The sequence below is a fragment of the Mus musculus genome, chromosome 18, assembly GCF_000001635.26.
Source record: "Mus musculus strain C57BL/6J chromosome 18, GRCm38.p6 C57BL/6J".
Lineage (NCBI taxonomy): Eukaryota > Metazoa > Chordata > Mammalia > Rodentia > Muridae > Mus > Mus musculus.
In genome coordinates this window covers 64535867-64558256 of record NC_000084.6, presented here as the reverse complement: position 1 = coordinate 64558256, position 22390 = coordinate 64535867, and the positions used below count along the sequence as shown (strand labels likewise).

Genomic DNA, 22390 nt, shown 5'->3' with positions numbered 1-22390 from the left:
CCCGATAGAGTGTTGGGATCTGAACTCAGGTCCTCTATAAGAGCAAGATGTGTCTGGAGCCATCTCTCCAGCCCTGTATCATTGTTGTTATTGTGACAGCATCCTAGTCCTATGCAGGCATTCCCATGACTCCACGCATGGCTTTCTGGATGGACATATAGAAAAATAGCCTGTGATGCCGTCTTTAACCACTATCGGGAAAGTGGGTTAGTACCGGCACAAGCAGGGACCGTGGTATCTCTATTTCCAGCTGCTCTAGAGGCTGAGGAGGGGGGATGGTATGAGCTAAAGACCAGCTTGTGGAACACAGTGACCACCATCCCCCCCCCCCCCCCACAAACCCCCAAGATTAAAAGAAACAAAACCAAAACAAGAATGCTGAGTTGATTGGAAGGGATTCTCTGAGGCAATGTGAGAAGGGAATCCTACCACAGCTGGAACATCCTACCTTCTAGGCAGACTGGAGGGAGAGATGCTGTGAGCTCACCTGTACTCTGAGTGCTGGATGGAAACTAAATGCCTTTTTCTGTGAAACTTTGGCTGTGGAAATGCTTTTCCTTCAGTGCTCTTAACCACTGAGCCACCTCTCCATCCCTGCAATTTTATTTTTAAGAGCCAGAAATTTTGAAAATAAACCAAATACCCACGAGAGAAGAGAATAACAGATGTATAGTCACTAAAATAATATTTATGGGTGGGTAATCTTTTAAAGATGTTCCAACCTGGTCAAAATATGACAGTAAGAAAAAAAATCAGAGCCGGGCAGTGGTGGCATATGCCTTTAATCCTAGCACTTGAGAGGCAGAGGCAGGAGGATTTCTGAGTTCGAGGCCAGCCTGGTCTATAGAGTGAGTTCCAGGACAGCCAAGACTACACAGAGAAACCCTGTCTCAACCCCCCTCCAGAAAAGAAAAAAAAAAAAAGAAAGAAAGGGAGGGAGGGAGGGAGAGAGAAGAGGAGAGGAGAGGAGAGGAGAGGAGAGGAGAGGAGAGGAGAGGAGAGGAGAGGAGAGGAGAGGAGAGGAGAGGAGAGGAGAGGAGAGGAGAGGAGAGGAGAGGAGAGGAGAGGAGAGGAGAGGAGAGGAGAGGAGAGAAACCCTTCAGAGCAATTGGCTTGTTTTCTCCACAGTGTGCTGAGCCCTACCGAGCTGTCTCAGCACAGAGCTCAGGCAAGGCTCCCAAGCTCAGACTCACAATTCTGACATTTCTCTCCTGCTTCCCTCCTCAGGTCAGATCAACTACCAGGCGGCTTCTCCTGATGAAGGCGCCCTGGTAAACGCCGCCAGGAACTTCGGCTTTGCCTTTCTCGCCCGGACGCAGAACACCATCACCGTCAGCGAACTGGGCTCAGAGAGGACCTACAACGTCCTTGCCATTTTGGATTTCAACAGCGACCGAAAGCGGATGTCTATCATCGGTGGGTCTCTACCGCAGGCTGTCTGGATCCTTCCACTCCATGTGCCTTGTCTCCCGTTTTAATCAGCGATGTTTAAGTAAAAGAGAGCATGGATGGACAATTGACTTCTGAGAGTGTCCAGATTTCCTGAAAAAAAAAAAATGTTTTTCCCCTCTGTTCTTCACTCTGCCACTACTCACACGGACAGCTGCGGCCTGCCGGGTCCGCAGTGTCAAGGGCAGTGACAGCTGACCTATCTTCCTTTACTTTCAGGTCACCTCTCCACACTTCTCTGCTTGAGGCCAGGAAAGGGAGGTCTTAGCAGGAAAGGCTGTGCCCATGAGTCCCAGCCTTACCTCCAGTCTAGGATCTTAACAGGCCACCAGACAGAGAGGAATGTCTCATTTTAGATTTTAATGTCTTTTTCTGAATGGTTTGAAATAATTTCCAACCTAAGGTGGTACTTTTGTATACTCTTTGGTATCAGTTTTTAACATTGTCTACAGTTCCTTTGTCAGTTTGATTATAGATACAGGTATCTATCAGATATCTTCTGAATTACTTCAAAGTAATTACAGGTCAAATATGCCTTCCTTTCCTATACGAACACTACAGATATTCCCTACCAACAAGAACTGTAGAAGTATATGAGTGGTCAGAATCAGAAACTTGCATTGATACAGCGTTATCCCCCGCACTCTATAGAGCTAGCCTACAGGCGTTTTCAGATCTTACCAGGAACCCTCCAAAATGGTGTTCTGGTATCCCCTCTTCTTTGTCCCTATCTCGCTCCTTCCATTTGTTTGGGGTTTGGGTTTAGAGATCAATTAGTGTTTTAGATAATCATGATTCTGAATAGACCAGTTCTTTGTCCTTTTTGAATCTTTCATATATTGGCATTTCCCAAAAGCAGGGCCAGGTTTATTGTAGAATAGCCCTTATTTGGGGTTTGTCTACTGTCCCTTGATGCTTATAAACCTGGTCACACGTTGTTGGCATAAAGATTACTTACTGATACTCTGCCCTTCTCAAGGTGTCCCCCTCCAAAGACATCTTGTGGAGGGTGATGTTACTGTTGCTTGGTTGTAAAAATGTGTCCGTGAACTTTCCCACTGTGGTGCCGAATTTTTAATGAGTAGAGTTACATTTTATTCAGTGATTTCTGGGTGTCCAACTGATCATAGACTGGTGATCATGGCTGGAACCTACTTCAGAGGACCGAAAATCTAGTTAGCAGTGGGGCGTATTCTATGATTATATTGTTGTACAGACCGAACACTCTAAGGAAATGGTCACAGGAGCCTTGTTAAAGGCAACAAATGGTATGCGCTCAAAGACAGTAAGAAAGAGTCCTATTGGTTTGTGTGGACAAAGAAAATTCTATGGAAGACATTAGTTTCCACAAATCACTGCACATATTACGGAGCCCGTAATTACTTGTTAAAAGGATTCAGAAAACTGAACTGACCCAGACTGAATATTTTCATATCTGTCTCACTGCTCCATTCAATAAAGGTGGCAGCTTGCCAAGTTTGTTGAGAGCAGCACTTCATGTGACAAATGTGGTTTGTTTGTTTGTTTTAAATAAGGAACCAAACCTAACTTTGTTACTGCCTCTCCTTCCCTTGCCACCAGTGAGGACCCCAGAAGGTAGTATCCGGCTGTACTGTAAAGGTGCTGACACCGTGATTTATGAACGGCTCCATCGGATGAATCCTACGAAGCAAGAAACACAGGATGCCCTGGATGTGAGTCTCACCTTCACTGTTTCTGCTTGGAGAGTCCCCCTCTTGCCTTCTGGGACTGTCTCCTCAGCCACACAAAAACTATGCTCACAGTTAGTGAACCCTCCATTCATTTTGGTGTCGTGGGGCTGGCAACACCAAAGTAGAAACATGACGGGTGGTAGTTTTGCTCTTGCTGCCAAGGTCCCAGAAAATGATGGTGATGCCCTTTCTTAGCATCTGAGTCTGCAGGACTTGATTGCTCTTCCAGGGACTTTAAGCAAAGAACAATTGCCCTGAACTGTAGACTTTGTTATCTCTGTGGTCGCCAAGAGTTTTAGCAAATTCTAGGTATAGAGGGAAGGAAAGAAAGCATTTCTATAGGGCAGGATAGTGAAACAAACAAAATATTAGATCACTGAGTTCTGATACCTTTGCTATGACTTATATACTCCACTGCTGCAAAGCTTTGTCTTGGGGGGCTACATGCTAACTCCCTATAGAGCTGCTAGAATGTATCTGAGACTTGCACTTTGGGAGCATCCCACCAATACATTAAGTTTATACTATGGTGGTGAGGTCCTCAGGGTATTGTCAGGACTATGTTCCTTTTCTGCCTTTTTTTCCCCCAACTTTGTGCCTTTGGGGCAGATACTTATTATATGAAGTGAATTATCAATCTCCATATGAAGACTGAAGGAAAACTCTCTTCTGTGACATGACGCTGCCAGAGAAAGCCCACTGCCTAGGTTCCTGAAGTAAAGAGGCTCCTAAGAAAAGGTTGTTTCTGTCCTTTAAGAATCCATTTAGGGGCTGGCAATATGGCTCAGTGGTTAGGAGCACTGACTGTTCTTCCAGAGGTCCTCAGTTCAATTCCCAGCAACCACATGGTGGCTCACAATAATCTGTTATGGAGTCTGATGCCCTCTTCTGGTGTGTCTGAAGACAGCTTCAGTGTACTCATATACAGAAAATAAAAAATATTAAAAAAAATAAAAAAGAATCCATTGAGCTTTAGGGGTCAGCCAAAGTCCTAGCAGAGAAACCTGGTAAGCGTTATTTACTGAGTGAGGTCACACTTTCAGGGTATGCACCGATACATACAGTGAATGAGTTCTCATGAGAACAAGGGCAGCCTCAGTGAGGCCAGCACACTGACGATCCATCCAAAGACTCCTTGGAAGTCAACCTGTGGTTGTCTCAGCCCTACTGCTTCAGCTACAGAAGACGGAACTGCAAAATGAAGACCTTAGCAGTTCAGATAGAAAACTGTGTGAACCTGTTCACCACAGGACAACTTTCCACAAAAGCTTTTCCTTAATGTTTGATCTAGTTTGACAGTCGCTTGTCAGTTTTAAAGTTGATTTGGTATCCGTGTTTGGTTGAGAGTTCGTAGTTGATTGGACTTGAGACACAGTTTGAGGGCAGGAGTCCTGGATTTGCCATGTCTCTGTGTACACCATGATTGCACTCTTCATTATTGTCTTTGTCATTAACAGCAATGGGGTTTATTTATTCTTGTGACTTGATTTAAAAGAAAGACAGAAGTTTGTTTGTTTGCTTCATCTAATTTAGGTGCTAGAAATAGAACGTGTAGGACCCCTGGAATCCTTAGAGAAGCAAAACTGACAAGACTTCATAGCCAATGTGCTCTTTTTAAATTCTCTCAGTATGCTACTTTAAAGTAAGGTTTCACACTCAATCTACATACGAATAGATCAAGAAAGGTTCTTGTGACTCTATGGGATGGCTCAACAGAAAAAGGCACTTTTTTTCCAAGACTGATGAGACCCACATATGTGCCATGACAGGCATGTATGAATGTGTGTGCTCATGTGTATACACACATGCGCGCGTGCATATATATACACACACACTATAAATGTAGTTTTTAAAATGATTTTTTTTGGAGAGTAACTATCCTTTGCATGGGCGGACTTTGTCTTTTAAATAAAACAGATCTTTGCAAGTGAGACTCTCAGGACCCTGTGCCTGTGCTACAAGGAAATTGAAGAAAAAGAATTTACAGAATGGAATAATAAGTTTATGGCCGCCAGCGTGGCCTCAAGCAACCGAGACGAAGCGTTGGATAAAGTGTACGAGGAGATTGAGAAAGACTTGATTGTGAGTTCAGCCCTACTAACTCTCTCCCTGACATTCTGAACAAGTTTGCATTTTCGATTCATTGCATCTCTGATGTCACGGTTTAGAGGGAATTCTCTGATGTACACAGCTGGTTCAAGCAGCTACATCATTTGAATGTTTCTTGTTCCGCAGATAAAATAAAAGTTGATATAATAAAACAGAAAACACATTTTTAATTTTTTTTTTTTTAAAGGCAGGCTCCTTCCTAAACTGCCTTGGCTGGCCTCGCACTCACTTTGTGGTTCAGACTGGCCTTGAACTTATAGCAGTAAAAAATTTCATTTGATACTTAAATGACAACAAACTAGCATTTAGTAATTTTATTGAGAGAATTACTAAATCAGTTTAAATAATGGGAAAGTTTAAAGCAAAAAAAAAAATGTTAAGAAAGTCATACATGGTTTTCTTAAAATTTTTAAAGATTTATTTATGTATCTAAGTTCTCTATTTGCATATATGCCTGCATGACAGAATTGGGCATCAGATCCCACCACAGATGGTTGTGAGCCACTATGTGGTTGCTGGGAATTGAACTCAGGACCTTTGGAAGAGCAGCCTGTGCTCCTAACTACTGAGCCAGCACCCCCTCCCTGCCCCTGCCACCTGCTTTCTTGAATTTATATACAAAAGTGTAATACCACCTTTAGCTTGAGAAATGGGCTTACATTTCTACAGCTCCGAAACACAATGAAAGTGGATCTTTAACATCTTTTTGTGCTTGTACTTTTTTTTATTTGGGGAACTCACCATATAGCCCAGGTTAGCCTCTAATTTGAGGGTGAGCCTCTAGCTCTGCCTCTGTAGTGCTAGATTTTCAGGGTGAGGCCTCACACACCCTGTATCTATACTTGCCCTTTCTGCCTCAGTAATTAAATTGTTTAAGAAGCACATTTTTGGGTGCTTTGGTTTGAGCTGTGTCCCAGCTTTTGATGACAGTGCCAGCCATTGCCATCCTAGCATCTATGTCATTAGCTCCCCTTCTTAGACGTTGGCAAATTGCATTTAAAGATACTTTTTATATGCTAATTTTGTCTATTCCAGCTCTTGGGAGCTACTGCTATTGAAGACAAGCTACAGGATGGAGTCCCAGAAACCATTTCAAAACTTGCAAAAGCTGACATTAAGATCTGGGTACTCACCGGAGACAAAAAGGGTAATATATCATTTGGGGGACACATCTGTTAAGTCACAGTATTTATAGCTGCTATTTCCTTTCCTTTGTCTAACATGATCTTTATAGACTTCCCTCCCCATGGGAATGGAGGGGCTCCTCCTCTTAAAAACCCTCCTCCTAGTCCAGTCCACCCTGGTCAAATCCTTCTCTCTCTCCAGCCAGAGGTGAGCTCCTCTTCTTCTGGAAAGGCCACGTCCCTGTCCCTCCGGTCTCTCTAGCACTCTGCCATCTGTTGAACACAGACTAGAACAATACAAAATGTTGCTACAGCAGCTTTGGTTTCCCTGCCTATTTCAGGTCTTGAAAATTATAGCAAACATTTTTTTTGTGCTAGGAAATCGTTTCGCATTTAAACTTAAAAGTTAACCGAGTCATTGTTCAACACTGATTCCTTTTCCTCCAGTCCTTCCTCCGGAGACTGCTGCTTTCTCTTGTTCCAATACTCTCCAGAGAGAAGCATAGCCCTGCCCTGGGGCAAATACCTTGTGGATGTTAATGCAAAGAAGGGGAGGGGCTCCTGAGCAGCAGCCCTATGTGAGGGTTCATGGAAACAGCCATTCTTGCTCCAACCCTTAACTCTGTGGTTAAGCCACTGGATAGGAATGTTTAGTATTTTAATGGACATTAACTGATTATATAAGCAACTTCTGGGCTTGATGGCATAGTGCATTTAATTTGCGGGGGCGGGGGGGTGTTTTTTGCTTTTTGAGACAGGGTTTCTCTGTATAGCCCTGGCTGTCCTGGAACTCACTCTGTAGACCAGGCTGGCCTCGAACTCAGAAATCCACCTACTTCTGCCTCCCAAGTGCTAGGATTAAAGGCGTGCACCACCACCGCCTGGCTAGTGCATTTAATTATTAAGAGTGTCTCAAAGTAAACTTTGACTCTGACTCATTTCATTACAGAGAAAAAAAAATTCTTCATTGTGGGTTTTATGCATAGCTACAGAAAAAAAGCATACTTGGTTAAATGTGGCTATGATCAAGAGTAGAAAATATTATCAGGAAGTCCCTCAAAATGCTTAAAATCTGAAACTCTTTTAGCCCTGACATGATACCACCTGTCTTCATGCTACATAAGCCAAGGTCAAATGCATGTGATCTGTATGAAGTTGTATAAGTGATTTATATTTTATGTATAGACTGTGTGTGTAAGGTTTGTCTGGAATACAAGTGACTTCCTGTTTAGACTTGCATTCCATCCTCTAGATAGTGTGTGTGTGTGTGTGTGTATCAACTGTGCACATACACTCACACATACTCCAAAGAACAAAATCGCAAACACTTATGGACCCAAGCTTTTCAGATAAGGGACACTTAACATGGCTTAGATAAGCAGAAATAACAGTTAACTTAATTTTGCTCTGTTGTAGAAACTGCAGAAAACATAGGTTTTGCCTGTGAACTCTTGACGGAAGACACTACTATCTGCTACGGAGAGGACATAAAGTAAGTATCCCCTGTGGAAGGATATATAATATATGTAATATATGTAACCTAAGTTCCTGGTTTGGGAGGACATAATGTAGGATGCCCTGCTGTAGGTGGATGCAAATTAAGTACCAACTTTAGGCCTCTGGTACGAGAGGATATCTTAGCTGGGGTGGAGGGCCGTTTGTTCATTTGTATGATGTTTCTTAATACAGTCAATATTAAGTGTGGAAGGCAGAGAACACACAGAAATTGGAGCTAGACTGTCTCTTTCTCACATTAAAATGAAAAGGGTATTCCTGTGAACAAGTTTCAGTCAGGGGGAGGCGGAAGCTTTAAGGAACTCTTTTCCTTTTTTTTTTTTTTTTTTGGTTTTTTTGATTCAGGGTTTCTTTGTATAGCCTTGGCTGTCCTGGAACCCTGGAACTCACTCTGCAGACCAGGCTGGCCTCGAACTCAGAAATCCACCTGCCTCTGCCTCTGCCTCTGCCTCTGCCTCCCGAGTGCTGGGATTAAAAGCGTGCACCACCACGCCCGGCTATTCTTTGTCTGCTGGGACAAAGTAAATCATAACTGGAAATGCAGGTGCCCGCAGCCATCTCTAGCTTTCTGCACAGGGGCTGGGCATCCAAACTCAAGTCTTCATGCCATGATGGCCGTAACCACTCATGGACCTATCTTCTCGGTCCCATTGCTACCAAATTAATATGAATTATGTTTATGTCCCTTTTCTAGGGACTTCATCTTTTAAAACAAAACATAGAGGCAAAAAAAAAAATTCTGGAATGAAAGTCTCAGTGAGCTATATATATCATATAGGTAGGTAGGTAGGTAGGTAGGTAGGTAGGTAGGTAGGTCATTTACTGGTGGTAGTCTCTAAGGGAGCATGACAAGCCCTGGCTTGTGCTGAGACATTCCTTAGTTTCTAATCAGTTGCATCAGACCTGGAAATGTGTAACGTAAAGGCACAGTCCTGTTATGGGCTGTAAGCGTTCCTGCAATGCAATTACTGTTGGCTTAATCATTCCATTTATTTCTCAAGCTTTAGAAAAAAAAATCACAGTCTTTTTTTGTTTGTTTGTTTGCTTGCTTGCTTGCTTGCTTGCTTGCTTGCTTGCTTGCTTGCTTGCTTGCTTGCTTGTTTGTTTTTTGAGACAGGGTTTCTCTGTATAGCCCTGGCTGTCCTGGAACTCACTCCATAGACCAGGCTGGCCTCGAACTCAGAAATCCACCTGCCTCTGCCTCCCAAGTGCTGGGATTAAAGGCGTGCGCCACCACGCCCGCAAAAATCACAGTCTTGTCTAATGGCACAAAGTAGAATTAAGCTGTGAATACACATCTGCTGTGTGTTCTAACCCAGGATGCAATGGTGAGCCTTTCTAATGCAGTCAGCTCTGTAAGTCCTTCCAGTGTCAGGCAGTTTGCGAAGGTAGACAGAGCTAGCAGCCTTATGATCTAAATCCCTTCTGTTTGCACAGAAGCACAGAAACCAGGCCATTTTGAACTTGCACTTTTTTTTTTTTTTGTAAATACCAATAACCACATTAACTAAAGTGGTTTTTGACTGCAAGCAACTTGGTTAATCCCACATGGCTTTATTTACTTTTTATACACAAGATGCTTAATAATTTTTCCATCTCTCTATTGAAAAGGTCAGATTGGGCCTAAGCCAGACTAAGTGGCAAGTTTATACAGACATCAAATCTTAGGGTCATTCTCTCAGCTGACTTTCCGGTTATAGAGAGGCGAGCCATCTTTCTTGGTGATTCTTTGAAGTCTCGGTTTCCATCAAATAGTTTGAACAGGCAGCGCCATGTTGAACAGGTCTGCTCCAGTCTTTTAATAATTTCATTGTACTCAGTCATTTTGAACTTGAAAATGAGAATTAGATTGATGTAGGATGAAGTTAGTAATTATTATTATCGTCGTCGTCATCATCATCATCGTGCCTGCACATGTCATGTCACACGTGTGGAGTTCAGAGGACAACTTTGTAAAGTCAGTTTTCTTCTTTCACCTTTACATGGCTTACGTGGGCTCTAGGAGAACAAACTCAGGCTTGTATAGCAGACCCTTTGCTCACTGTGCCATCTCAGTGGCCTTGGTTCTAATTTGATAGATCTTTTACCTTTTGAGCATCATTGGCAGTGTCTATAGACATCTTTGGTGGGTGTAGCAGGGGAAGAAGGTCCTAACCTAGTTCTAGTAGGCAGAAGCTAAGACTATGCTAAGCCTTATAGAAAGGACATATTCTATAGCAGGTGACCTTATAGGAAGGAGAATTATCTGGCTCAAGATACCAATAGCGCCCAGGCTGGGAAACCTGCCTGTGAAGATGAAGAATAGTGGTGGTGTGTGTTGGATGGGGAAAGCCTCAGGCTTAGTGGCTTAGTGGGGAGACCTGAATCCTTTTACCAGATTTCCAGTGGACTCCCTGCAAGTAAAATCACATCCTTTCTTTCTGCCTTCATTTCCTGATTTGTGAGATAAGGAGATTAGTCTCTTCCACTCTAAAGTTCCACGGCTCACCTCCCCATCATACGAAAGTGTTCTGATAATTTATATTGATAAATTATAATGATTTAAAGCAATAAGAAGGCTGGAGAGGTGGCTCAGCAGTTAAGGGTGCATAATGCTCTTACAGAAGACCTAAGTTCAGCTCCCAGCAGCAATGTTTGGCAGCATATACATAACATAGAGTCACATAAACACACAACTGTAAATAACTGAAATTAAACATAAATCTTTTTAAAAAATAAAGCACCAGTGCCAGATGGTGGTGGCGCACACCTTTAATCCTGGCACTTGGCTAGCAGAGGCAGGAAGGTCTCTGTGAGATGGAGGCCAGCCTGGTCTACAGAGTAAGTTCCAGGACAGCCAAGGCTATACAGAGAAACCCTGTCTCAAAAGACCAAAAATATATAAATAAAAAATTAGTTAATGAATTAATTTATCATCACTGAGATTTTTGGAGAGCAGATATGATTTTAAGTATGTGGGGAAAGCCTTTTTTATGTCGTAAAATAGCATGGTAAAATTCACATCAAGACTGCTTCCTTTCTCATACATTGTTTCCTGCATCTTTATTTGGATTTTTTTTTTTTTTGTCACCACACCCGGCTACTATTTGGACCTTTGACACGTGGTAAAATTCCAAGATGTCCTGTGCTGGAGGACTGAGCACTTAGACATTTCCCCACAGTGGCGGTACCATGGCTAAGGGGTGTACAGAAGTACGCAGCATCACAAACTGTTAGGAACATGCAACTAAAAATCAGAGAATCTGACTTATTTCTGGATGCCCAGAAAAGAATAAAACATGTGTGGTTGCTAAGTTCTGGTGAGGCATGGAAGGAGCAGAACACTGGCGTGTGTTGGTAGGGTAAAGGCATGTGGCCACAGTGTGGGTCTTCGTCAAGAGCATTAAAAAATAGAATTTTCATATTGTCCTGTCCTGGGTACCTACTCGGAATAGTTGAAAGCAGGATATTAAAAATATATATATATGCACAGCCACATTTATATAGCTCTGTTCACAGAGGCCAAGAGACAGAAGCAACCCAGACATCTACTAAAGTATGAGTTGGATAAGCAAAAATCAACATATCCATACAATGGAGTATTGCTTACCCCTCAAAGGGAAAGAAAGTTTGACAGATTGTTTCATAGCTCTGATGAACTTGAAGACATCAGTGAGGTGACCCAGTCACAAAACAAGCGAGCTTTCCAAGACGGACTGGCTACTCAGTGTGTGAATGGGCTCATCCCTATGAACTGCACTCAACAATGTGATAAATGACAGGCTGGGTACTTTGTAGCATGATTATTTTAAGTGAGCTTAAAATTAAAGTCTAAGGCCAGGCATGGCAGTGCATACTGTTAATCCTAGCACTTGATAGGCAGAGGCAGGGGGATTGTGAATTCAAGGCTAGTTGGTCTACATAGTGAGTTGTAGGCCTATCAAGGATACATGTGTATCTATGTGTGTATAAGATCCAAATGCTAGGACTAAAATTATATACTACCATTCCTGGCCCTAGTCTTTATATATATATATATATAGTATATTTATATATAATGTATATTATATATATATATAAATTTAATTTCTAATATGCAATATATTATAGATAATAACATAAATTATATATTTGTGTATATATACACACACACATATATATATGTATGTGTATATATACACACACATAATATATATGAGACTTTATAATCACCTGTTTCAAATTCTTCAATTTATTTTCCCCTAGCTCTCTTCTTCACACCAGGATGGAGAATCAGAGAAACAGAGGTGGAGTCTCTGCGAAATTTGCACCTCCTGTGTATGAACCCTTTTTTCCACCTGGAGAAAACCGTGCCTTAATCATCACTGGCTCCTGGCTGGTGTGTATCAGTAGTGAGTCTTGCCTGTCACTCAAGAAAGTTCACTGGGGCCATTCTTTATTTCTTTTTCTTTTAATGTCTTTATTTATTTATTATATGTAAGTACACTGTGGCTGTGCACAGAGGGCACCAGATCTCACAGCGGATGGTTGTGAGCCACCAATTGGTTGCTGGGATTTGAACTCCGGACCTTCGGAAGAGCAGTCGGCGCTCTTAACCACTGAGCCATCTCTTTAGCCCTCATTGGGGTCATTCTTGATGGCTTTGCATATTAATTGCCTGTCAATCTCATCTCTTAGCCTGTCACAATAAGTGTGACTTTCCTAACTTTGAGTTTTAATGTTAGAGGTTATCTAAGAGACTGGAGCAAAATGGTGAGATTGGTTATCCAGGGAATTCCACATATGGGTAATTTCCACTTTTCACTTGAAAGACATGCATATTTTCTATAATTTTATTGTATGCTTTTTATTAGCACAATAAATAACCCATGACCTTTCCTTCCCAGGACTCAAATCTTGGGAGTGGTACTCGTGGTGTAAAAACTAAAGTGATTGGTGGTGCTTTCTCCCTCTGCTGTCACAGAATGAAATCCTTCTAGAGAAGAAGACCAAGAGAAGTAAGATCCTGAAGCTGAAGTTCCCAAGGACAGAGGAGGAGAGGCGGATGCGGAGCCAGAGCCGGAGACGGCTGGAAGAGAAGAAAGAGCAGCGGCAAAAGAACTTCGTGGACCTGGCCTGCGAGTGCAGCGCCGTCATCTGCTGCCGCGTCACGCCCAAGCAGAAGGCCATGGTGGTGGACCTGGTGAAGAGGTACAAGAAAGCCATCACCCTGGCCATCGGAGACGGGGCCAATGATGTCAACATGATCAAAAGTGAGTTGTACGAAGGTGGCTTGTGACACCAGCTTGCTGAACACAAGGGGGAGGAGCATGGGGGAGTGAGGGAGAAGTCTCTGCAGTTGCCAGGACTGAGGCATCATAGGCCGGTATCACTGAAGGCAGCTTTCCCTGCCTTGACCTACCCTCTGGAAGCCGGCAGTATGCTCAGCGGGAGTGGGATTCACCGAACATCCAGTAGATGAGCTGTAGCTGGGAACCATTGTTTCTTTTCTGTACAGTATGGCGGGGTTTTCTGAGGATAGTTCATTTTTAAGGGCTTAACAAAAAGCTTTATTAATTTATTTAATGTATATGAGTACACTGTCACGGTCTTCAAACACACCAAAAGAGAACATCGAATCCCATTACAGACGGTTGTAAGCCATCATGTGGTTGCTGGGAATTGGAACTCAGGACCTCTGGAAGAGTCGCCAGTGCTCTTAACCACTGAGCCATCTCTCCAGTCTCCGAGCTTAATATTTTTAACTGTTGCTTCTATCCTGGTTAAAAAATTAGGTGCTCTGCAAATAAAATTATTTTTTTCTTAATGCAATAAAAACCCTTGATATGTAATACATTCTGCAAGAGAGTTCTGCTGCACTCAGCATGGACTGTTATCTCTCTCTCTCTCTCTCTCTCTTTCTCTCTCTCTCTCTTTAGTATTTATTTTGAGAATATTATTCTTTCTTACCTAAGCCCTGCAGAAAACATTCTCCCACAAACTCATGGTCTTGACTCCCTAGCAGACAGCCCATGGTCTTTTCTCCAGTTAGAGGATCTAGGTACTCACCATGGAATAACTGTCACATAGAGACATGGTTACACCAAACCTCTGGTCCTCACCTGTGTGTCCAATCCTGGTTCTTTTTTTCTGCCCATATACTGTAGGTAACACAGGCAGATTATCTCCTAGCCAAAATACTTGGGCCAAAGTGTTTCAGATCTTGACAATATTCCGTTTTGGAAAAAAAATTGCATGGGTTCTACTCTTTGGGCCCTGCTCAGGTCTTTTCACACCTTGGAGAGTTTTAGATTTTGAGCTACAGACTCAAAATTCTCTTTGTGTTATGAGAGCACCCATGACCTGAGTGCTGCTTCTCTCCTCACTACCAAACTCCCACATCAGCTGGGGCTTCAGGTTAGGCCCAATTTCTCAGCTGAAAAAAAGAAAAATTATCCTCTCTGTTGTCTAACTCAGTGCTATTACAGTTAAAGTAAAATATTATGTTACTATATATACATACATACACACACCACATACACACAGATGTACCCTTACCACACACACATATATACAGACACATACACACAGACATACACATAGACCTGCACATATCACACATACATATCCACAGAGAAACACATATACACACACATACAGGCACACATACAGACATACACACTAACATATACACTACACATACACCTGCACACACTGATACACACTACACGTACACAAAAACACACACACATATACTACATATACACAGACACACACATGAACACATACCACATATACATACACAGGCACACATACACACACACACCGCCTGTTGTGCTGGGGAACTTAAGTGTGTCACCAATAACCAGATATTAATTGAGCCTACTTTGTGACTCACAGATCTGTCTCTTTCTTTCCTCAGAGCTCCTCTCCTTTCCTCCTTGGCATGTGCTAAGAGTCTCCCCGCCCTGTCTTCTTCAGCAGGAGCCGTCTGTATGACGTATGTCTTCTTGCTTTTTATCAATGCGCGCATCTGTTGCCACTGCCGGTTTCGTCCCTCTCCGCTCTCTGCTCTGTGCCTGTCCCACCACACAGATGCCACTGCTCTGAATGAGATCCCTCCCTCCTCGGTGGCCAGCTCTGGATTATTGTCCCACTATGCACCCTTCTATGACTGTGCCTGTGTCTAAAGAGTAACTTACGCATGGTTTTTATTCAGTTCTGATAGAGTTTTCTAGTTGTTCTGGAAGGGAAGAGGCCTTACAGACTTGTCGTTTTATTAAATGATGGAGCCTCCAGAGGTTCACCGTCTGTCTTCAAGAGACAGATAAACCTCATGCAGGCCCAGTTTTCTGAAGTTGCTTTAAACTTTTATTTTTTTTTTAAGAATTATTATTTATTTATTTTATGTATATGATGAGCACACTGTAACTGTCTTCAGACACACCAGAAGAGGGCATCAGATCCCATTACAGATGGTTGTGAGCCACCATGTGGTTGCTGGGAATTGAACTTAGGACCTCTGGAAGAGCAGTCAGTGCTCTTAACCACTGAGCCACCTCTCCAGCCCTAAACTTTTATTTTAAAATTTGTATTCATTTACTTATTTAGTTGTGTGTGTGCAAGGTGTGTACATGTGTGTGCTAGTGTATGTGTGTGTGCTAGTGTGTGCATGTGTGTGTGTGTGTGTGTGTGTGTGTGTGTGTGTAACTTAAGGAGCATCTGTTTGGAATAAAAATACAGGAAAATGGGGTCTACCTAAAAGTTGTCTGTGTCTCTGTCTCTGTCTAGGTCTGTCTGTGTCATAAGTTTTCTGCCATATCAAGAACAATGTACATAAGAAGACAAAACCCCCACGTTCTCTCTCCTGTGCAGATTCTAGCTTATAATGTTTATATGCATGCGTGTAACTGAGCGTGAGTGTGGGTTAAAGGTACACCGTGGCTTTAAGATAGATACATGCATGCACACATTCACAGGCAAAGCTGATTTCCAATGTTGTGCTCATTCTTCCAATAGTTATTAAATACATTTTTGAGTTAGAGAATCCAGAATATTGTCCAGGCCTTAAAAATTAAGGTAAACAAAGACAGTGAGGTCTTGTAGAGAAAATGTGCTGACGAACACAAGCAGCCATCCTTCTCCCATGGCCTCCTTTCTATTTACACACCTCATTTGCACTACTGCCCCCTCCACTGTCCTAACATGTCCTCCCCAGCCCTCTTATGGGTTCCTTTCTGGGCTGAGTAGCCTCTGGACCGTTCACTAGAGGAGCTTTTACACTTTAGGTCTCTCTAAAGAACTTCTCAGTTGAAAAGCCTTTACAGCTGCCCATCAGCATCTGGGCAGCTGGAAATGGTTATGAACTCTGCTACAGATATGTCAAAGAGGGGAGGAGATTTTAGGCTCCAGGTCATCTCAGTTTCCCAGTCATGAGTGGATCTAAACAATGGACCCCAGTCACAATTGAGACCAATGGCAGCAGAGTCTGGGAAAGTATGCCGATTTGCTTTCCGGCCTTAGTACTTACAACAGAGGAAGAACGGAGGTTGTCGGGGCTAGTTTTGCAGCATCATCTCTGGCTCCTAAGAGTGCCTGGGGCTCATCCTGTGGATGAAAAAGATGGCTGATATGTCAGGTAGATAATCCAAATGGAATTCATCACTCACCTGAGATCCTATCACAAGTTATTTAAGGAGTCCCATCTGAGCTTGGTTTAGCAAACTTGTCCTTCTGAACTGAAATCAGGAGCTGGAGGCAGGGGTAGGGGGGGTGGGGCAATGGTAAGCAAGAGTTTTTGTTTTGCGATGGAAAGTCTTATGTCACTCAATGCTGTGCCTTAAAAGTAATGTCTAACCCACTATTTCTTTTTCCCTCTGCCTCCCCAGCTGCCCACATTGGTGTTGGAATAAGTGGACAAGAAGGGATGCAAGCTGTCATGTCCAGTGACTATTCTTTTGCTCAGTTCAGATATCTGCAGCGGTTGCTGCTGGTCCACGGCCGGTGGTCTTACATAAGGATGTGCAAGTTCCTACGATACTTCTTTTACAAGAACTTTGCCTTTACTTTAGTTCATTTCTGGTACTCCTTCTTCAATGGCTACTCAGCCCAGGTAATAGAACGTGATTCCTTTAGAACTATTTTTTTCTTAGTAGAACTTTATAGAAATAAAATGCTAGTTCTTTTAAACATTTTATGAATTTGTTTGTTTATTGTGTGTGTATCTGTCTGTGTGGGGAGGACAGGGCACAGTGTACATGTAGAGGTCAGAGAAAGAGCTTTGGGGAGTCAGTTCTCTTCCATCTTTAGCTGGGCTTCAGGAATTGACCTCAGGTCACCAGGCGTGAGTGACAAGTGCCTTTGCCTGTGAAGCCACCTTGCCAGCCTTCCTGAACTAGTTTTATTTTCAATATTCTTTTTTTTTTTTTGAGTATTTAAAAACGTTTTAAATGCTTCATTTCCATTTCAGAATTGTAATTTCATTTCACAAGGAAGTCTGAAAGTGATGAACCCAGCTAGAGAGTTGCCTCAGGTTAAGAGGACACACTGTTCTTACAGAGGACCTGAATTTGGTTTCCCAATACCCATGTCAGGTGATTCAGACTACCTGTAACTCCCATCCCAGAGGATCCAAAGCCCTCTTCTTGCATCTGTGGACACTCATGTGCACACACCCATATACAGATGCATACACATACACATAATTTAAAATTTTAAAGTCTTTTTTTTAAATAAACACTGATTTTATTTTACTAACATTATCAGTCAGAATAGAATATTTTGGCAAAACCTTATAGTATTCACACACACACACATTTAAGGAGACAATTTTGGAGGGGATTGTTGCTATGGAAAAGCCTGTGCTACATCTCACTGCATAGACTTTTATTTTGTAGGGCCAGCTGAGGGCTACTTTCTCTTCAGGAGAGGTCCACACTTGCAGGAGACAGTCCTGCATGGTGAAAGCAGACCTGTAATCTGTCTTTGTGTGTGACATAGAGCCTCTGTCTTCTGTTTGCAGACGGCGTATGAGGATTGGTTTATCACCCTCTACAACGTGCTGTACTCCAGTTTGCCTGTGCTCCTCATGGGGCTGCTGGATCAGGTAGGAGGCCTGGGCTGGGGTGCTGTGGAAAGACCCATCTGTTGCCAGGGAGATTACAGAAAGCGCATCCATGCGTTCTTCTGGCTTGACTCGCTCTGATAAACCCCGGTATACCTGCCAAGCAACAATAGCTGCTTTCTGCTCTGTTCCAAAAAGAGTTTCTTTAGCTTCACTGAGTTCAAGCAAGGATGCTCACATTTTCCTTTCAGACATTTGTTCAGGCGACACCCGAGAATCCAGCATGACTTATGCCAGCAACTTATTTTAAAAAGTAAATTTTAATAGTTTCCAAAGCTTACGCATCTAATTCCTAAATCATGTTTCGCCTAACAAGTTATTCTTTTTTTTAAATATTTTATTTGTATTCATCTCAATCACAGCCCCCCTCCTCCTTCTCTTCCCAGTCCAACCCTTACAAATCTCTTCCCCCCCCCACTCCCTCCCCCCTTCTAATCAGGGAAGAGCTGCCTCCCTTGGGAACCACCCAACCCTGGGCCATCTAGTCCCAGCAGGTCCCTGTCATCCTCTCCTACAGAAGCCATTCCAGGCAGTGGGGAAGGGGATCCAATGGCAGGGAACAGAGACCAAGGCAGCCCACGCCCCTCTTGCTAGGTGGACAAGTGATTCTTAGGGAAGGGATAATTGATAAGAAATAATTGGGATAATTAAGGATTAACTTACCAACTTGTGTGTGAGTATTCTCCCTCTAGATTTGTAATAATACAAATACATTCTCTCAGGGGGTTAGAAACTAATCCTCACGTACTACTTGGCATTACTATTGTCTTTACTAGTACAGTGATAAGTTCCCCATAGCCACGGTCTGTAAGCATTGAGTGCCGGTGAGCCAAAGCTTGCCTGACCTCTGCACACAAAGATACTGGTCAGGCTCCCCGCCTGCCTTCCTAAAACACTGGGGCAAGCTGCAGCTGTTTGTGAGATCCGAGATGCTCACTGGGACGTCCCTGTATCCTTGACCTGATGGGCGAATTTTGTTTTCTCTTTAAGGACGTGAGTGACAAGCTGAGCCTCCGATTCCCTGGGCTGTATGTAGTGGGGCAGAGGGACTTGCTGTTCAACTATAAGAGATTCTTTGTCAGTTTGCTGCATGGGGTCTTAACCTCAATGGTCCTCTTCTTCATACCGCTTGGTGCTTATCTGCAAACAGTGGGACAGGATGGGGAGGCGCCTTCAGACTACCAGTCCTTCGCCGTCACGGTGGCCTCCGCTCTAGTGATAACGGTCAACTTCCAGGTATGTGGCTTTCCTTAACGGTATCCTGTATCTGTTGGTACCCGTACTTCTGTAACTAGGCAAGCCTGCCCAGTCTGACCTCAGAGCCCCTGTCACTTTACAAAACGAGAAGGTTCTTTGCATCCCTCATCCTAGCGTGTTTCCTCTCTCTCTCTCTCTCTTTTGCTTGAGCCAAGGGTGGCTTGGTCTCTGGGTGTTTACTGTTCCAACCAAGCCATACCCAAACTGCCAAATTGAAATTTGTCAAATTGGAATTTGGAGGGTTCACAGATCTTTCCTTTTCCTGCCCAAGTGCCCAAATGAGTGCTCTGGTTTTTATCCCGCTTCTGGTTTCCCAACAGATTGGCTTGGATACTTCATACTGGACTTTTGTGAATGCCTTTTCAATTTTCGGCAGCATCGCACTGTACTTCGGCATCATGTTTGATTTCCACAGTGCTGGGATACACGTTCTCTTTCCGTCCGCATTTCAGTTCACAGGTTGGTATCGCTCGGACTCCGAAAGTAAGCGTAGGTCAGTGCCATGAGATTACAATCAGACATAATCCTTAGGTGAGCAGAAAAATACAAAGAGCATGTATCTTTACTAGATAAAAATGAGTATTCTAATAGGAATTGAATGGCAGTGGCTCCTTGGAAGGGTCTAAGCAAGGAAAGGTCATATTAAGACACAGCTGTGCATCCGTTGAAGAAGATAGCTTCAAGGTTAAAGGGTTTCGGCCAGCAGGATGAACCAGCAGGTAAATCACTGTGCCCACCACCCAAACCTGACAATATGCGGGCTCACGTCGAAGGAGAAGAGAAAGAATTCCCAAAACAAGCTGTCCTCTGACCTACATCTGCAAATGTGCTCACGTACACTCACACACACCCACGCACGCACGCACGCACAATAAACATAGAAATGAACTAAGCTTTTTTTAAAAGATTTAAAAGTCGGAGCTGAAGAGATAGGTCAGTGGATAAGAGGACACCCTGCTCTTGCAGAGGACCCAGGATCAGTAAGTAACTGTGGCAAGCACAATTATTTACTTGCTTGGCTGCCCCAGGCCTTTATTTAATCTTTACGTTATCTTATTTAACAGATGCCCAGCTGCGTCTTAATGTGGCTTTAACCTGCTTAGACCCTTCCAAACAGCCACTAAAACCCATATCAGGTGGCTCCCCATTGCCAGGAACTCCAGTCCCAAAGGTTCCATGTCCTTTTCTGGCTTCTACAGGCAACACATACACACATAGTTTTAAGATATCATTTTATGCCCAGCAGTAGATGGCCAACAGAAAATGAACTTAATGGCATTCTTTGTACCACAGTACTTTCTCGGGGCTCTTTGGTTTTGTTTGTTTCTTATGGAACTTTTGTGTATATATTACCGATTTCCAGTTTTGTGTTTTCATGAAATTTCTGTGTATGTGAACCTGTGTTTCCACATCTGTATGTGTTTCTTGTGCTCTTGTGTGTGTGTGTGTGTGTGGCTTCTTATTTTATTATTATTTTTAAGTGCCTGTTTGTATTCTAGTGAAAGAGAGAAAAGGAAAGTGTGTGGATTGGGGTGGGAGGGGAAGTAGAAAGATCTGGGAGGAGTTGGGAGAAAGGAAACCTTGATCATATATTAGATGAAAAAAATCTATCTTCAATTTAAAAATTAAAATGAAATTCAAATTGTATTTGGTAAAAGACAATAAATAGGCACAATTTAAAAGTAATAAAAGAAAAATAAAACCAAAGATTAAATTGCCGGGAAGAGTGGCATGTGCCTGTAATCCAAGCACATGAGGACAGGAGGAAGGTTTCTCCAAGTTCAGGGTTGGCCTGGTCTATAGAGTGAGCTCCAGGCCAGCTGGGCTATAAGCAAGGCTCTGCCAAAAAAAAAAAAAAAAAAAAAAAAAAAAAAAAAACAGAGGCAAAAGAAAGAGGCAGGGGTAGCTAAATAAAGCCTTCCTCCACTCCCACAAGACCTAATCTCCATAGTTATGACACATTGAGTGCATATATATTTCTGAAAGAATGTTTAATTTTTTTCCAAAACACTCTCTGAAAATGCACAATTAACTATAAAATGCTTCATGCATTTTTGACCAGGTGTTTCTACTTTAAGGTTCTTTGTACAAAAACTGCAACACTATCACAGTTCTAATTACTTTTAAAGGGGGTGTAGAAGTAGGTCAAGGACTTAAGAATATTAAATTAACTAATCAAATGACGAATTACTAATACAATGGAAACCTAGAACTCAGAATTCTGGTCCATCTTTGGAACTATGTCTGTTGAACAGCAGTTCAATGAACAGTCCACAGAAGCCATGGGCACAGATGATTGTAACTGTTAAACACATGACTTAAGCTCCAGAGGTTGGGGCTGGAGAGATAGCACAGCAGTTAAAAGCACTGGCTGTTCTCCCGGAGGTCCTAGGTTTGACTCCCAGCATCCACATGGTGGCTAACAACCATTTGTAACTCCAGCTCCAGGAGATCCAATGCCCTCTTCTGGCTTCCAAAAGCACCAGGCATGCATGTGATACACAGGCTTACAGGCAAGCAAAACACCCACACACATAAGATGTAGAGGTAACACACACACACACACACACACACACACACACACACACACACACACACTTTAAGAGCCAGAGGTCAGGGGGAGAACAATGTCTTCTGGATCTGACAAGACTATTGCACTCGTGAACTCACAGAGCTGTGGTTGCCTGCACAGAATCAAGCCAGCCAGTATTTCAGTGTGGAGGGGGAAGGGGCTCGTGAGCCCTCTGCCTCTAACTGAGTGGGACAGTTGATGGCTTCTGAGCAAGGGAGAGTCAGATTTCTTTAAGGGTGTCACCCTGCTCTAGTAAATGCCCTACTTTTGAGTATATGGGTAGCACAAAGCAGACTTGGAGGGTTATTTTTTAAAAAAAGAAAGAAAGAAAAGAGAAAAAGAAAGGATAAGAAGTTGGGAGGGAAGTGTTAGCCGAGTGGAGTTTAAATATAATCAAAATACATTGTATACATTATATCAAACTGATATAAATACCACAAATACAAAAATAAACATAAATTGAACTTTTGTGAGAGTCTCAAATAGTTTGAATTTATGATGAAATAAAAATTCTCCATAACTTTTTTTGAATAGAAGACTGGGACTTTATGGCCCATTGTTGAGTCTTAAG

The 22390-nt window shown here is 42.8% G+C and overlaps 1 protein-coding gene across 2 annotated transcripts in view; it reads left to right on the top strand.

Moving 5' to 3' along the window:
* Atp8b1 (ATPase, class I, type 8B, member 1) overlaps positions 1–22390 on the top strand; it is a 132294-nt gene that overhangs the window by 103016 nt on the left and 6888 nt on the right. The window contains exons 16-26 of one of the 2 annotated variants that reach the window (NM_001001488.3): positions 1228–1416; positions 3031–3143; positions 5079–5243; positions 6306–6417; positions 7811–7886; positions 12134–12266; positions 12852–13140; positions 16756–16979; positions 17889–17972; positions 18981–19226; positions 19568–19706. In NM_001001488.3, coding sequence (NP_001001488.2) covers positions 1228–1416; positions 3031–3143; positions 5079–5243; positions 6306–6417; positions 7811–7886; positions 12134–12266; positions 12852–13140; positions 16756–16979; positions 17889–17972; positions 18981–19226; positions 19568–19706 — 1770 coding nt within the window. Of the gene's footprint in view, positions 1–1227; positions 1417–3030; positions 3144–5078; positions 5244–6305; positions 6418–7810; positions 7887–12133; positions 12267–12851; positions 13141–14789; positions 15160–16755; positions 16980–17888; positions 17973–18980; positions 19227–19567; positions 19707–22390 lie in introns of those variants that run through there. The other variant, XM_006526105.4, reaches the window with a different exon arrangement.